At 41.2% G+C, this 17,002-nt stretch overlaps 1 protein-coding gene and 2 long non-coding RNA genes across 7 annotated transcripts in view; 1 reads left to right on the top strand and 2 right to left on the bottom strand.

Moving 5' to 3' along the window:
• Positions 1-9,640, bottom strand: part of LOC141373591 (uncharacterized) — a 91,430-nt gene extending 81,790 nt beyond the window's left edge. For 2 of the 3 annotated variants that reach the window (XR_012379748.1, XR_012379749.1), the window contains exons 1-2: positions 9,309-9,639; positions 6,649-8,395 (exon numbers count right to left, since the gene is read on the bottom strand). This is a non-coding gene — a long non-coding RNA (uncharacterized lncRNA). Of the gene's footprint in view, positions 1-6,648; positions 8,396-9,308 lie in introns of all 3 variants that reach the window. The other variant, XR_012379750.1, reaches the window with a different exon arrangement.
• Positions 9,641-10,054: 414 nt separating this feature from the next.
• The window catches only part of RMND5A (required for meiotic nuclear division 5 homolog A), a 59,072-nt gene continuing 52,124 nt past the window's right edge, over positions 10,055-17,002 (top strand). For all 3 annotated transcript variants that reach the window (XM_025868240.2, XM_025868239.2, XM_025868238.2), the window contains exon 1: positions 10,055-10,701. In XM_025868240.2, coding sequence (XP_025724025.1) covers positions 10,560-10,701 — 142 coding nt within the window. In that variant the 5' untranslated portion in view covers positions 10,055-10,559. The remainder of the gene's footprint in view (positions 10,702-17,002) is intronic.
• LOC141373589 (uncharacterized) overlaps positions 11,808-17,002 on the bottom strand; it is a 34,367-nt gene continuing 29,172 nt past the window's right edge. The window contains exon 3 of the long non-coding RNA XR_012379746.1: positions 11,808-11,907. This is a non-coding gene — a long non-coding RNA (uncharacterized lncRNA). The remainder of the gene's footprint in view (positions 11,908-17,002) is intronic.

Below are 17,002 nucleotides of genomic sequence, written 5' to 3'. Positions count from 1 at the left end.
AAGTATTCTATAAATGTTGACCAGATCCTGCTGGTTGTTGGCATTGAGCTCTTTTTATATCCTTGCTGATTTTCTGGCTAATTGTTCCATCAGTTTTTGAGAGAGGGGTGTTGAAGTCTCCAACTATTATTGTGAATTTGTCTATTCTAGTTCTTTCAGTTTTTGTTCGTAGCTCTGTTGTCTGGTGCATACCTATTTTGAATTGCCATGGCATCTTGGTGGATTGACCCTTTTATCACAATGTGGCCATCTCTATCTTTGATAATTTTCTTTGCTCTTAAGTCTTCTATATGCAATATTAATATAATACCAGCCACTCATGTTTTCCTTTGATTAATGTTTGCATGACATTTCTTTTTAAATCCCTTTCATTGCCTATATCATTATATTTGAAATGAACTTATTGTAGCCATTGTATAATTAGGTCATGTTTTTAAATCCATTCTACCAATTTTATCTTTTAATTGGTGTACTTAGGCTGTTAACATTTAATGTAATTATTGATATGTTACAACTTAAGTGTGCCATTTTATTTATTTTCTGTGTGTACTTTGTTTTCCATCTGTAGTTTCTTTTTTCCTGCCATCCTGTGAGTTATCTGAACATTTTTGAAAATTCTATTTTGAAAATTCTATTTTATCTATAGTGTTTCCCCTCAACTTTATTGAGATTTAGTTGACATATAACACTGTGTAAGTTTAAGGTGTATGATGTGTTGATTTGATAGACTTACATATTGCAAAATCGATTACCATTTCTATGTTTTTTTAATTTACCTATTTTTTCCATCTTGGTAAAATAAGCATAACATAAAATTTACCATTTTAAAACATTTCTAGGTGTATAATTCAGGAGCATTAAGTACATTCACAATGCTGTGCAAACATCATCACTATCCACTTCTACAATCTTTCATCTCAAACACAGGTGCTGTACCACTTGAAACAATAACTCCCCACTTCCCCCTTATCTGTAGTACTTTTTAATTTTACCTGTTGTATAGTTTTTTTAGTGGTTGCTCTAGGTATTACACTATGTATACATATCACAGTCTACTGGTATCATTATTTTACCAGTTCAAATATAGAAACCTTAACTCCCTTTATGTCTTTGCCCTCCCTGTTTATAGTGTAATTGTCTTAAATATTTACATACATTTAGAATATAGTGTTACAATTTTTGCTTCAACTATCATTTTAGAAATTTATAAAACTCAAGAAGAAAAAGAGTCTCTTGTATATACCAATATTTTTGCTTATTGTGTTCTTTCTTCCTGATGTTCCAAGTTTCTTTTTTTTTTTTAAATCATTTTCTGTTTAGAAAATATGCTTGGGGCACCTGTGTGGCTCAGTTGGTTAAGTGTCCAACTCTTGATCTCAGTTCAAGTCTTGACTCAGGGGTTTATGAGTTCAAGCCCCATGGAGCCCATTTAAAAAAAGCTGGGTGTGGAGTCCACTTAAAAAAATTATTTTTGGTGTGACAAATTCTCTTAGTTTTCCTTCATCTGAGAATTTCTCGACTTCCCTTTTATCACTGAAGAATATTTCACTGGGCATAGGATTCTTGGTTGACAATCCTTTTAATACTTGAAGAATATTGTGCCACTTCCTTCTGGCCTCCACAAGACATTAGGTGATTCATATTGGTGTTCCCCTATAAGTAATGTCATTTCTCATTGGCTGCTTCCAAAATATTTTCTTTGTGGTTAGTTTTCGGAAATTTAATTGCTGTATGTTTTGGAGTGGATTCCTTTGGGCTTGTCTTTTTTGCAATTTAACTTCTTGAATTTGCAGGTGTATGTCTTTTGCCAAGTTAGGGAAGGTTACAGCTATTATTTCTTTGAATATTTCTTCAGTTTTCTCATTCTCCTCCAGTGATATGATTGTTACCTCCTACAATGGTATGATTGTTACTTTTTTTTTTAATATCCCATAGTCTCTGAGATTCCATTCATTTTATTCCAGACAATTTTCTCCAGTTGTTCAATTTGAGTAAGTTCCATTGGTCTGTTCCTCGAGTTCACTGGTTCTATCATCTATTATCTTCACTCTGTTATTGAGTCTTATGGTAAGTTTTTTATTTTACTTATGTATTTTTCAGTTCTATAATTTCCATCTAGTTTTTTTGGTAATTTCTATTTCTTTGCTGAAATATTTATTTTCAATTTGTTTCAAGAGTATTTGTAAATAATTGAAGTATTTTTATGATAGCTGCTTTAACATAATTATCAGACAATTCCAACATTTGATTCATCTCATTATTGGCATCTGTTGATTGTCTTTTCTCATTCATGTTGTGATTTTCTTGGTTCTTGGATGAATATTTTTTGTATCTTGGATATTTTAGATATTAGATTATGAAGCTCTGGATCCTATTTAATCAATCAATCAACTGATCAATCATTTATTTATTTTTAAAGCAGGAAGTCTCCTGTTGAGACATGGGCTGCTGGGTGTTTATGTTTAACTTCTCTCTGAGCCCTGCCAATACCACCTTAGCAAAAGTGGAGCACTGATTCACACTGCCTTGCTGCAATTGGGTGGGGTGGAAGTTCCGCTCCCCCCTTACTCCACCAACTTCACAGTGAAAGTGGGGCACCAACTCCCTCTGTCTTGTTGCATCTGAGTAGGGGTATAAACTCAGCTCACCTCTTAATCTGCTGATACCACTTGCTGGGGGAACTGGAGCACCACCTGCTTTTGCCAGGTAGAAGATGGAAGGTCAGCTCCCTACTCCAGACCTGCCAAAACCATCCTGCAGGGGAACTGGAATGCTACCGCTCATGTCCATGGATTAGGGAAGGTTGAATGGGAAATTAACTCCTTGCTCAGCTCTGCTGAAACTATGCTGTGATTAGAGGGTGCAGTTTTCTGTATTTGGCTGGAGTAGGACAGAATTGCCAATAAGCTTTCCATTGTTAGGCCATTCTTTTTTCCATCCTTTGGGTAGGGAAAACAGACTTTTCTTGGAGTTTTTATTGTCTGTGCCTGTTTGTAGTACTGGGTTGGAGGATTTTGCATTGCCCTGAGATATGAGAGGAAATAAGGAAACCTGGAAACTTATCATTGTGTCATTCAAGTCTCCAGATTCCTATGTAGCCCAACTTCTTTCTACCTTCCAAAATATTACTATGCTTGTTTTCTGTACTATGTCTAGGGCTTTTTGGGGACAACCTAAAGGAATGGGATTACTTCATGTTAGTTGAACTGGAAGTCTCCTTAAAAGACCATTTTTTAAATATTAGCTTAGTTTACTACATGGAATTTCCCCAGGTTGTCAGAAGTCACAAATCTTGTATTTTAGCAATTTACAACCTAGACTCTGCACTGAACAGATGCACAGAAAGATCCATAAACAGATGAATCAAATGCATACATAATAGGAAATAACAGCACCCTAAGTTTTTATAGGGCTTAATAGTTTACAGAGCACTTTACATATATAATGTATATACACAATGCTCTTATATATTTATAATTAAATATATAGATTTACTATACAAAGTATATCCATGTTACTTTATAAATATATATGTACATATTACTCTCAACAATGTTGCAAGGTAGGTGGAGCAGATATTGTTATTTGAAAAAAAATAAAGGCTGTTTGGTTAAGGTTCTTGCCTGAGGTTGAAAAGCCGGTAAGTAGAAGTGTTAGAATTTTTGTGAATCTTAGCCCTGAGCTCCTGATATCAAACCACACTACCTAGGGTAAATATCCCTCCATTGTAGTAGAAATCCTGTGCTTAACAAATAATCACAAAGCATAATTTTGCCTTTTTGAGGTACAGTGGCTTGTTGGTTATAGAGTCAGATTCAAATTCAAATTCCAGCTCGACCGTGTCTTATTTGTATAATATTGGAGAAATTACTTAAACCCTCCATACCTCAGTTTCTTCATCTGTAAAATGGGGACAACTATAGTAATATATACTTCAAAAGGTTGCTTTGGATAATCACACATTTAAAGCAAAGTGCCTGGCATATTGTCAGCACTCAATAAATGGTAGGTAGCTATTATTATAATTAGGGATAAATGAAGCAAAAAAAAAAAAAAAAAAACCAAACCAAAACAACACCACATTTCCACGAGGAAATAATGATTCAGATGCAAAGATTTCAAAAGCAGAGAGGGTGCATCTGTTCATTCCTGTTTGGTTGTGTCATACCTCACGTATTGCTTAATAAACATTGGCATCTCTATAATTTTAAAACTGGAAGGACCTAAAAGGTCATTTATTTCAAGCTTCTCATTTTATAGATAAGGAAACTTAGGTTGGGAGGGGTTGAATGAATTACTTCAGTGTTAGTACACTTCTTGCTACACCTAGTAAAGCACACAAAAGAGTGAGCAGGAAATAAAGTATAGAAAGACACCCCAGAATCCAGAATGGAAAAGATTTGGGTCAATATAACCTGGGGAGGTGGGGGACAGGTCCAAAAGGTATAAATACTTCCCTACAGGTTGGGTACCATATATGAGGGCAATGTCTGCATACCATCCTCATAGAAATCTATACAGGAGTAGCTTGCTTGCCACTTAAAAATCCGCATTTAAGTGGCAGTCTGCCCAAACCACACAGGAGACATAAATGAAGTGGAAAACATTCACGACAATATTTTTTGCTTGTAGTTGTACTTTTACTCATTTGTTAAACTGGTCTTAGTAACAATTTCCAGAAAAGTATGGAGATTTTTGTTTGTTTGTTTGAAAATGATGAAAACTGACTTTAAGTGATGAGAAGGAATATATTTTGTAATTCAGTATGTCATTACACATTTTGTCAGTTTACTCTTACTTTTATATTAGCTGTGAGCTAGAACAGTCAGTAAATTAATAAGCTCTTTTCTACAAGGTCTTTTTTAATAAAGTCTTTCTTACCCTTATCAAAAGTGTACTTTGCATAAAAGTACATTTTTAAAGTTTTTAAAAATAGATTCTCAAATCTGAAAGATGAAATTTTGACTTTTCCTATCTTGCCGCTGTGTAATTTCAGATTTCTAAGAATAAATGAAAGTGAAAAGTATAAATATGAGATATGTTGAATAAGGGTGAGTGCTAAGTTCTAGTAATGTGCAACAGCTATTAAGCATTTCAAAAGATGTCAAAAGCAGTTCTAGGGGTGCCTGGCTGGCTCAGTCAGAAAAGCATGTGACTCTTGGGCACCTGGGTGGCTCAGTTGGTTAAACGACTGCCTTCAGCTCAGGCCACGATCCCGGAGTCCTGGGATCAAGTCCCACATCGGGCTCCCGGCTCAGTGGGGAGCCTGCTTCTCCCTCTGACCCTCTCCCCTCTCATGCTGTTTCTCTCTCTCTCTCAAATAAATAAATAAATAAAATCTTAAAAAAAAAAAAAAAGAAGAGCGTGTGACTCTTGATGTTGGGGTTGGAGTTCGAGCCCCACACCTGGGTGTAGAGATTACTTAAAAAAAAAAAAAAAGCAGTTCTAAAGACTTTTTTGTTGTTGTTAGAGAAAAGTTGTTAAGTGGACAACAAAGGCAGTTTACAAAATGTATATAAAAAGAGCTATCTTTTATGAAAATGCACATCTGGGTATATGTGTATACACAGGAAAAACTCTGGAAATTCACCCCAAATGTTAAAACTCATTTTTTTTCTGCTTCTGGGATTTCATGAAATTATTATTTATGTCCTGTTTTTTTCTAATTTCCTTATGATGAATATGTAATTTAGTCAGAAGACAAAGGGTTTCCTCTTTCCTTTGGATTAATATTAGTTAAATGTTACAGAGAATCAAATTTAAAGTTAAGGGAAGGACCAGAGCAAAGTCCAGAATGATTGCAAACTGAGAGGTTCTCCAGATTGAACAGAATATGGGGGCAGGAGTCCATTTGATACTGGAGTAGGGTTTTGTTTGTGTTTGTGTTCGTGCGTGAATTTTTTGTTGTATGGTGAAAATGCAACCACAGAAAAATAATTTGCAGTTGTTCTGAAAACTGATTTTTTTCCCTCTTGCTTCTAGAGACCCTCCTCTTAAGAAACCAAGGTATGGGCTTAAAGCAATTACGCACTGGATAGGAAGGGCCAATACAAACTGAAGAGGGAACATAAAGATCTCTGCCCTTACAAGTACTATTTTTCTTTCCTCAGTTAAATTCTAAACCTCTTCTCTCTCTCTCTTTTATAAGATTTTAAGTAATCTCTAAACTCAACATGAGGCTCAAACTCACAAACCTGAGATCCCACGTCCTAATGGCTGAGCCAGCCAGGTGCCCTGAAGTCTCTTCTCTTATTATGCTCTTTCCTTTAACAAATACCTAAAGCACTTTTTCTCTTCTGATTAAATCACGTGAGAGAAAAAGAACAGTCAGCCCCAACCTAGGAGCTAACAATCTAATTGAGTAAGCAAATTGGAAAAGTTAACCAAGAAGAAAAGAGCACTATGCACTTAGAAATTAAATGACTTAACCCAGAGAAGTCGTGTAGCAGGTCAAGGAATGGCTGGTAACTGTACTGTGGTCATGGTCTAGATCAGCACTATTCAATATAACTTTCTACAGTGATGGATTAGGATAGTAGCCACTAGCCACATGTGGTTAATGAGTACTTGAAATGTGGTCTGTACAACTGAGGATTTCAATTTTTAATTTTATTTAATTTAAAAAGCTATGTAGAGTTGGTGACTTACCATATTGGAGAATGCAGGCCAAGATCTAGAAGGTATCAAAAAAGTAGGACTTGTCTTGTTACTTGAAGAAAGGGGAGGATTTGAATGGCTTTGGACAAAGAAAGACATTCCAGGAGAGGAAAAAGCATAGATGAACTGTGCTCACTTCACCCTGAAAATGTGAACGTGTCCAGTGTTTGGATGGGGGATTATGATGGGTTGCTACACTGAGCAGACCATGCAGCTGAGAATTATGATTTGAAGCTGTCAGTAATGGGGAGTAATTAGTTCTTTTTCTTAATTGAGGTATAATTGATACATAACATATTAGTTTCAGGTGTACAACATGATTTGATATTTGTATGATTATTTCTGATCAGTAGATAATAATAGCTCTTACATGTGTCAGGCATTATGTTGAGTGCTTTAGATAGATTATCTCATTTAACTATAACAACGTTTTGAGGGGAATGAAGATTCATTTGGTGGCACTGTAGGAGTAAGAGAAACAATTATGTAATCTTGGAAATATCTCAAGGTACTGATGATGAGGATGTAGAAGTTAAAAAGCCTCATTAGGACATTAGGAAGTCATACTCAGCAGTTAACTTGATGTCTGACTTCATGTGGAGGATGAATGAAAAAGGGACAAGATAATCTGCATCCCTAGGGATACTGATGAGGACAAAATCCAGGGGAACACCAATGATTCTGGGGTGAATGAAGGCAGTTGAATTAGCAAAGGGATCTTGGGAAGGATGTAGATGGGTGGCAATGGAAACAAGTTAGTAGAGTCGAGGAATTTGATAAAGGGTTTTGAGAGTCCTATAGATAAGTTAAAGTGAGGATGGAGGGGCATCTGGCTTTAGTTGGTGGAGCATGTGACTCTTGATCTTAGGGTTGTGAGTTCGAGCCCCATGTTGGGTGTAGAGATTACTCAAAAACAAAATCTTAAAAAAGAGAAGGATGGAGAAGTGGCAGCTGTAGCTGGGAGTTAAGGTAATGCTGACAAAAATAGAGGAGTCAAAGGGAGGAAAGTCAATTTTGAAAGGAAATGTGAACTTTTTTTGACATGTTGACTAGAGGTAGTCAGTCTCTGGATGATAATGTCTTACTGGTTGGAGAGAATGTAGAGCTTATGAGGCAGATCAAGGCTGGAGAGGGGCGGATTGTAAAGTGCTATCTCAGGACAGCAGCTATTGAGGATAAAACCTGGGGCAAATGCCCACTCACACAGAGGGCTAAATGAGAAAGAAGAGCCAGCAAGGGAGAAGGGGTGACTGAACCATACTAGGACAATGTCAAGGGAGAATTTTATAGGTGAAAGTGAGTCAGAATTTTCTTGTGTGGCAGTGAGGTCAAGGAAAAAAAAAGACTGAGAAAAGAATGAGCTTATCAAGGAGATCAGGGAGGAAAAAGTGTCATGAATTTGTCTGGGCAGTTTGGCCATGAAGGGACTGAGAGGAAAAGGGAAACAGCTTGAGAAGGATAAATAAAGATCATCTCCCCCCCAATTCCCCAGGTAGGTCAGTCCCATTCAGTCTGAAAGCAGAAATGAAGGACCTAGTACAAAGGAGGGGAAGACGTCTGGAGGGAGGTGAGATGAAGCCAGCAAGCCAAGGGTTGGCAACTTAGAAGGGAGAAAAGACTCTTGTTCCTTTAGGTACACAAAATGGATGGTACAGACAGAAATACTTTGAGTGGCAGAGGATGCAGGAGCTGGATTTTTTTTTTTTTATCTTCTCAGTGAAAAAGCAATCAGGGCCATCTGCCAAGAAAGAGGAGAAAGGAAAATGGGTTAGGTGGGGAGGAGAAAGGAGATTTATAACAGCAATAGCGAGGGCAGCCCTTGAGAATCACCTGAATGAAAGGATTGGGGACTAGACCAACGTGATTCTATTTTAGGCTGCCATCTCAGATTTACTTACGGGAACAGACAATACTAACGACCAGCATTTGTCATACGGCTATTCCCTTCTTACTATGAGTGTTTACATATATTATCTCACTTAATTTCCCAAGAAGCCAATGAAATATTAATTGCAATTATTTCCAAATTACAAAAAGGGAAATTGGGACTCAAAAAGATTTCGCCTTAATTAAAAAAAATTGCCTACTATGTTGCCAGGCACCGTTCTTGGGCAGAGATTTAGACAAAGGCTTGCCTTTATGGAGATTTACTGAAGAGGTGCAGGCTGAAAAATAACGAATAAATGAACCAGATCACTTCAGCTTTTAATAAATGGTGTGAAAATAAGAAAACTGGTGATACGGTTGATATTATAATAAATATGACACAACACTGGAGGAGTGCGGGAAGGTAGAAACTCTTAGTGTGGTCAGGGGAGGGCCCTCTGAGGGGGCAAGTGAGCTGAGAACTTTAGGATTGGAAAGGTGAACGGGTTTTCCAGGCTAACGAAAAAAAGCTAAGTGCAGAGGCCGTGAGGCAATTACTAATGTGGCTTTTGGAGGAAAGCTAACAGCGCAACTGAAGCTTAGTGAACAAGGGGACACGGGCCAAGGTTGGAGGCACCACGGCAGTCCGGGAAGAATTTACGCAAAGGAGGTAACTCAAGTATCAATGGAGTAAGGCGCCCGAAAGCAGGGGGTAGGCTGTGCCGCTCTCCCACGCGGCTTTCCATTGCTTGATGCTACCCGCACACGGCGCAGAGAGGAGCTACCTGTCGAGAGTGGTTCCGAGCCCCGGAGCCAAGGAGCTGAGCCCCGCGGAGGGTGGGGAGTGTGACCTCCTCGCGGCACCAACGTCCCAGCAGCACCGACCGCCGCGCGGGGCTCTTCCCCGCGCCGGCCCCTGCGCGGCTACCGAGCAGCCCTCCTCTCCCCCCTCCAGCATCGCCCCCGCCAGGAATTCTCGTCAGCGACCTCCGCCGGCCACACTACCCGCCCCGCCCCGCCGGGCTTGGTTTTTCGTCCGGGGCGGCAAGTCCGTCTTCCAAAACTTCGGAATGACAGTAGCCCTAAGAGTAATGGGGAGATGACATAAATTATGACCAGAGCGAACTCCTATAGAAAACAGACCTTTTAGTCTCTGCCTTGTTTTCCCTCATGGCTTCCCAGAAATAACTTGCTTCCCACTATGCACTCTAAGTCACCCCCTCCAACAGCGAGACTATTGGTTTGGCCCCTAGACTCCCATTGGCTGAAGGTTTACGCCTCGGTCAGGGATTGGAGAACGTTTGTTCCTTACGTATTCCCCGCGCCCATTGGTTCTTTTTCCCCGTTTCTGGGCGGAGTGGTTAGGGACGGTTTCCACCCTCTTGTTTACGGGGAGCGTAGTTGTAGCGCTCTCCGAGCGCCGAGGCTGTCTCCGAAGTTCCCTATTCAGCTCCTCGGACCAATTGGGTTCTTGCTCCACCCTCGCCCTCTGTCTTGCACGCTTCCCGCGTGGTACTGCCCACACCTTTAGAGCGGCGGCGCGAGCGGACGCTCGTCGCGTTCCTCCGCCCGCGTTCGCCAGGCTGCTCCCCCTCGAGGGTGCGCTTGGTACGGCCCGCGCCGCCTCTTTCCCTGGCTGGGGTGGCTGCCCCCCCCTCGGGTCGGCGGCGCTTGGTGCCGCCCGGGAGAACCAGGTCATCGGTCGGTTCCCGTGAAAACAAAAACAATCGGCGGCGCCGCCGCGGGCAGCCGAACGCGGCGAGTGAGGACCAGGGGCGCGAGACCGGGTGGGGAGAGCGAGCGGGAGCGGCAGCGAGTATCCGGGGACCGGGGGGCCATGGGGCAGGCGGGCACGGGCTGCGCGGGGCTCCCCCGGCGCCGCGGCTAGCGCGCCCGCTGTCTCGGCCGCCTCAGCCGCCCGCGCCGCCCGCCTGGGGGACGAGGAGCAGGACGCGGCCTCGGCCGGGCCCGGGCCGAACGGCTGCGGACACCCGGGCGCCAGGGAGTCGAGCGCCGCCGCCGCCGCCGCCTCCGGGATGGATCAGTGCGTGACGGTGGAGCGCGAGCTGGAGAAGGTGCTGCACAAGTTCTCGGGCTACGGGCAGCTGTGCGAGCGCGGCCTGGAGGAGCTCATCGACTATACGGGCGGCCTCAAGCACGAGATCCTGCAGAGCCACGGTAGGGCGGCCCGGGTGGGCGCGTGGTGCAGGGCCCGGCCCGTTGGGCCACGGCGGGCCAGGAGGGGTGTCCCCGCGCCTCCCCCACCCACCCCAGCCCCCTGTGACTTTTATTCCTCGCGATTTGCCTCGAACCTGCCCCGACTTCGTTGTCATTTAAGAGTGAGCGCGATCCACCCGGAAACCCAGCCCGGAACCACGGGTTCCAGCCGGGTTAAACCTGTGTGGGGGCCGGTCCGTGGCACCTGCAAACTGTCGCCGTCCCGGGGTGGGCGCCCCTCGCCCCCGCCCGACCCCGTGCTTTCTGGTCCCTGCGGGCTGAAAGTGCGCTGATTGCGTTGGACCGAGGGTCTGGGTGATAAGAGGGTCAGTGCAGGAAGCCCCTTCTTCCTCTCCTGCCCCAGATCTTTGTTCCGGGGACTTACTTTCCAAGTCTGTCTTTCTTTTTTCTTCTTTCTGTTCTTTTTTTTAAATTAGAAAGTCGAGTGTTATTCTTAGCTGTGGGTTAGCAGAACAGCCGCTGCTGCAACTTCACGATTTGCCTGCTGTGTGGAAGCAGCTCTTCTTCAACGCCGCAGCAGCACAGACGATTCCTAGGAAACGAGCTCAAATTGTTCAGCTCTCCTAGTGCAGCCTGAGGAAGAACAGGCAACTTTCCTGACGCAAATTGTGGCACAAATAGTTACTTGCCTTACCTGGCCAAGTTTTTACTTGTTTTCCTTTCAGAAGACAGCTTTTCTATAGTAGGTGTTTTACCTAGATTATTTCATTTTTGCCCTAGGACCTGGGGGCAGATACTTTGCTGAAGTTAACTTGTGGAAGCTGGTTGGGAGGGGTCTTGGTTTTGTTTTTTTAATAACAGGTTAAGGTCTGGTATCCTTAGACTAATATATTCATAGTGGTGATTCCTTCCGGTCAAGAAAGAAAGGACTTTATTTAATGGATTCATTCAAGAGTTTGAGGGAGTCTTCTCAATCCCTAGGCTGAACAGCAGTTTATGGAAAGGAAAGTTTGGTAGCTGAGGTGAAATGCGGATACTTGGGCAGGTGAGGTGAAGGCAGTGGCGCCATCTGAGCTTCTCCCCTCCTCCACCTTTCTTTCCAGACTCCTTTCAGTGGGGAGTAACTGCTAGCCCGTGATAAGGGAGTCTTAAAACATCTTATTCTGAACATGGCAGTCACTTCTGAACTCCGGGGAAGAAGCAAGCCTGCAACCATATGGGAAAAGGAGTTAGAATATTAATATGGAAAAATAAACAGATCCAGATGGCTGCTTGTGAAGGGGAAGTGGAGGTGGAGTTGGGTGGGAATCCTGGGAAGGCTCTGGTGAATTTGGTTTTTCGATATGCGGGATAAAGCTGAAGGGCTGATGAAGACAGAGCCAAGGGCTTATGTGCACTGTTGGCTAAAGATGCAGTTAGAATTGGGAAAAGTAAGGTCTCAGATGGTTTCCTAGTATCATTTCTACTGAGGAGAGTGAAGGAGATGATGTAGGCTGCAGGGAAGAAAAACTGTAGGGTCTAACCACACCTTGAACTCCTCTTGGAGAGTGGAGGCCCATGGAGGAGCCAGCAGAAACAGAAAAGGCAGGAGCTTAGAAAAAAGAGAAGTTGGTCAGCTGGTATTTGGCTGTTGGGAGTCAGTGACCGTCTGCTTGCAGCTTCATAGAGTTAAAATAAACTAGATTAGTGGGGATTAAGAAAAATATGCAAACTGAAGTGTAAGGAGGCCCAAGGCTGTTTAAGTACAAGGGTGGGAGGTGTGTGTGTCTGTGTCCCTCTGTCTCTGTCTGCCTGCCCACCTGCCCATCCGTTCCAGGAAATCTATGTCTTGTTCAAGGCTGAAAGGGAAAGAATGAGTGAAGGGTCTAGACTTGGAGAGGTGGAAGGAGCATTTCCTTTTTAGGGACCAGGTCAGAGATTGAGGGGTTGGGTAGGCAAAATTTGAGAGAGAAGATGGAAAGTAAAATACCTTCCTATAAGAGAGAGGGGGGTATTAGTTGATGGGGGAAGTGTGATTGCAAACCTTGTTTTAGGGAATTTGGGGCCCATCTCAGATGGATAAAATAATTGCCAGAAATTGCTGAAGCACGTTTGCTTTAGACAAATTCTTTTTGCTTGGTATTGGGGAACTTTGCAAGGAATATATGGTGTGAGGGTATTAGCCACAGATAATGCCATGCTATTCAAATGGTCTGACTTGGTGAATTGCATGTGTTCCTTTCTCAGCCTCCTATTTTTTATCTTCTTGTCTATCAAATTGCAGTTTGATATTGGTATTTCTTTGATTTTCTTTAATTCTTTAATAATAGGATTAAGTGACTAAAGGCAGTTATGAAACATGAAAGAAAAATAAATACCGCAAGTGCCAGGTCTAGTTTCCAAAGTAAACTCTTTTTTCTAATGGTATTATGTGTGGAAGCAAACATCATGCTTTGGTATCTTGGTTATGGTGATTTTCAAAGCAGATAATTTCTAATGTTCTCTGCCAGTGATGTGGTGGGTATTACATTTGTATCTTAAATATACCCTTCCTAAAGTTATGTCTACTGAAATCTGAGTTTGGAACTCCATTTTCAAGTTTGAATGTACTTGTTTGGGCAGTTGATCTTGTGGGCTCCTGTGACTTGAGAGAGGGGCTCCAACTGAGACCATCTGTCAGGGCTTTGGATCTCATTCTCTGGGGATATTTGTGGTAATATTCTTGTAAGAATGTGATGTGAATAAAGTAGAATCTTGGGAACTGTATAGATCCCCCAACATGGCATCATACTGATGGTGAGTAACTGCCTGATTCAGAAGTGTCTTTTTAGCTAGGGTCAGGGGATCAGTTCAGTTTTTGAGGATGATTCACATTTTCTTATGTTTAAATATCTTTGTTCTAAAGTGAGCGAACAATTATACTAAATGAGGACAGTTAGAATAGTTTGTGGTGGAAACATCATACGTAAATGAAGATTAGTAAGCCCATTGACAACCCATATCCACTCTCACCACTTTTATTCCAGATTGTAAAACTGCCCAAAGGGGGCTAGCCTGGCAGCTGGCTTGGAAGTAGTCCTGTAGTGAGCCCTAACATTTCTTTCATTGGCTCTAAATTGCCTCTGTATAGCCTGAAATTCTTTCATATAAACTTTACCTAGTTATTTCATTTAAAATGCATTTTTCTTAATTCACATACCTTTGGGAGAATAAAGGTGATGTGGATGGTCACTTACACCTGGTGGATTAGTTGGTACTTTGCCATTTAATCCACCTCTAACCAATTCCAGCCTGGGAAAAGGAAAATCTTTTTTTAAAGTTAATTTATTTTTTTAATGGGCGTGAGGCCTAAGGCAGAGGAGTACTTTCAGTGTAGAAGGCTCTGACCGAAGGGGCCCCGATTGATATGTGCGGGCTTTGACTAGGTCACAGCCGGCCATGGAGTTTTGGTGGTTGAGGGGCAGCATAATGGTAACAGAAGAGTGAAGGGGCAGTAAAGAATCACAGAGAATACTAAAAAGAAGTTCTGTTGAAGCCTGATTCATTCGTCTTCTGGAGACTGACTGAAAGGCTTTCTTTAGGTCCAAGAACTGCCTGGGAAACCTTAGGGTGGTAGGTTGGATGATGGATGGGAGAGTGATCCAGAGCCTGCTGAGTGAGGTATCTGAGGTAAAAGGGATTAGAGATGACTGTTCACAGCAAATGAAAGGTCTGTGCTGAGGTGTTTGGGCTGGGAAAGGAATACCTTTTTTTAAAATTTTATTATGTTAATCACCATACATTACATCATTAGTTTTTGATGTAGTGTTCCATGATTAATTGTTTGCGTATAACACCCAGTGCTCCATGCAGAACATGCCCTCTTTAATACCCATCACCAGGCTAACCCATCCTCCCACCCCCCTCCCCTCTAGAACCCTCAGTTTGTTTTTCAGAGTCCATAGTCTCTCATGGTTCATCTCCCCCTCCGATTCCCTCCCTTCATTTTTCCCTTCCTACTATCTTCTTTTTTTTTTTAGCATATAATGTATTATTTGTTTCAGAGGTACAGGACTGTGATTCAACAGTCTTAAACAATTCACGGCACTCACCATAGCACATACTCTCCCCAATGTCTACCATTTTTAAGCTTAATTTGCCAGAAGTTCAAGGATTGTACCAAACTCTGAGTCTTACCCTTAGTTACTTTGATTAAATTTCAGGTTCACTTAATTTCCTCCTCTTGGGAAAGAGGAGAGCACTGTCATTTAGTTGTACCAGCTTTTCAGTGAGTTTCTCTGTGCACATGAAGTTTGGTCTAATTTTCTGTATGGTTGATGCTGTTTGGTGATCATTCCTAGTGTGCCCTTGATCTAATTTGGGTAATGCGCTAGTGCTTCTCAAACTTCACTAACAAATGTGCACTCTTATTTTTCAGATGGATTCATGATTTCTCTTAAGTGGAAGTGAAAGGCACTGTAGGCACTGATATTTGTGAAATCATAGGTTTGGTGTATCAGATATAATAAACTATTAAAAGCACATTCATAACTATTAAAATATTATTTCACATACAGCTAAAATCACTATTCATATCAGTGGTGTGGGAACCACACTTTGGACAGTCCTCAATTAACAGGCAGATAGTATGGATAAATGTTGGTGATTTGACTTGTGGTTGTTTATATGCTTTTTAGCTTTTTTTTTCCCTCTATTGGCGAATATATTTTGTTTCCCATTAGCACTTCTTTGGTGGAAGAACAGAAAAGAACTATATATCACGTATTGCTGATATTCTAATTTCACATTTGGTAAATGGAGATTAGACTGAAACAATAGGGTAGCATTTATGACATGTTTGACGTGTACTGGGAAAGTTACAATCTTTGTTAAGAGTCAAGGGTATGCAGTTTGTTTAAAAGTTATTTATAGGCTAGGGGCACCTGGGTGGTTCAGTCAGTTAAGTGTCCAACTCTTGATCAAGCTCAGGTCTTGATCTCAGGATGGTGAGTTCAATGCCCATGCTTGGTATGGAGCCTACTTTAAAAAAAATATTTTTAGGCTATTATAGGGAGTTGTATTATAGTTTCTGAAAATGATTCTCAGTGACTTTTTTTAAAATGAATTTTCTAAATTTAAATTTTATTTGTTTTGAGTAGATAATTTGTTCATATGGTATAAATTCAAATGATAAAAAAAGGATACCCAGTAAGAAGTCTCCCTCCTACTCTTATTTGTGGGCCACCTAGTTGCCCACTTCACAAAGATGCTAGCTTCCAGAAAAATTTTTAAGAAAAATCAGGGAAATAATAATTTGTCACTGTTCATTTTTACTTTGAGGCATTGGACATGTAGTTCTACTTACTGTGATTTAGGCTTAGTGTTATTGCAATTTACAAGTTGGTAAAGACAATTTGTAGAAGTGGTCAACACGTATATTAGCTTCTAAAACTCCTTTTTTTGTGCGCGTATGTGGTCTGACTCCAGTAGTTAAAACTCATTTAAAGCATAATCCTCCGTCTTTCTTTCTTTGGTGAACCAAAGAGAATTTAGTTACTGGTTGCAGAACTGCTTCCAGTTTTTAAAACTTGAAGGTAACAAATGAGAAGGTAAATAGGCAATTAAGCATGGAAGAGAAAGCAAACTGTGGCCACGTTTTAAACTAATTTCTGTGGTATGGTTTTTATCAGTAGACAGAAAACAGAGATTCAGGGTCATATGGTATGGATAACTCTTCATTCTAGAATTTGAGTTGTATATATTATATATACTTACTGAAAAGTATGCTTACTTATACATATAAATCCCTGTGCTTTTCAGAGCCTCCCAGGGTTGAATATATTATGTTGAATGAATATTAAAGGATCAGGGTTTGGTAGACAGGTGGTTTGCTTATTCAGCCTTTTTGTTTGGTGTACTTGAAGTAGGCTACAGTATCTGGTCTCTCAGTTGTCAATGAAACTTTTTGCTAAATATTAACAAGACACTATTGGGAGAGAGAAGGATTTTATTTATTTATTTATTTATTTATTTATTTATTAATTACATTAGCTGCTGTATAGTACACCATTAGTTTTAGAGAGAGGAAGGACTTTAAATTTTTAATTGGATAAAATTTGATACCTACTTTTAACATCTAGTCTGGAAAGTAGCAGGTAAGTAGGCCAGAAAGTTTGGGTGGATAACGGTAGTCATTGTTCAAATACTCTAAGAGAAGAATAGACCAGTTAGCAAGCTACTTGGGCTGTTTTAGACGGTGAGAATAACAGGTTAATGTGGGCATTTCCAGTTAAGGTTTGGAAGCTGATTTAATTTTGTCAGCCATTCCTTTCCGGGTTCTTTT

Source organism: Callorhinus ursinus, unplaced genomic scaffold, assembly GCF_003265705.2.
Source record: "Callorhinus ursinus isolate GAN/ISIS: 27379988/994484 unplaced genomic scaffold, GSC_fseal_2.0 scaffold10, whole genome shotgun sequence".
In the NCBI taxonomy this organism is placed as follows: Eukaryota; Metazoa; Chordata; class Mammalia; order Carnivora; family Otariidae; genus Callorhinus; species Callorhinus ursinus.
Note: the sequence above shows the minus strand (reverse complement) of the source record. Positions and strands in the feature narration are given on the sequence as shown.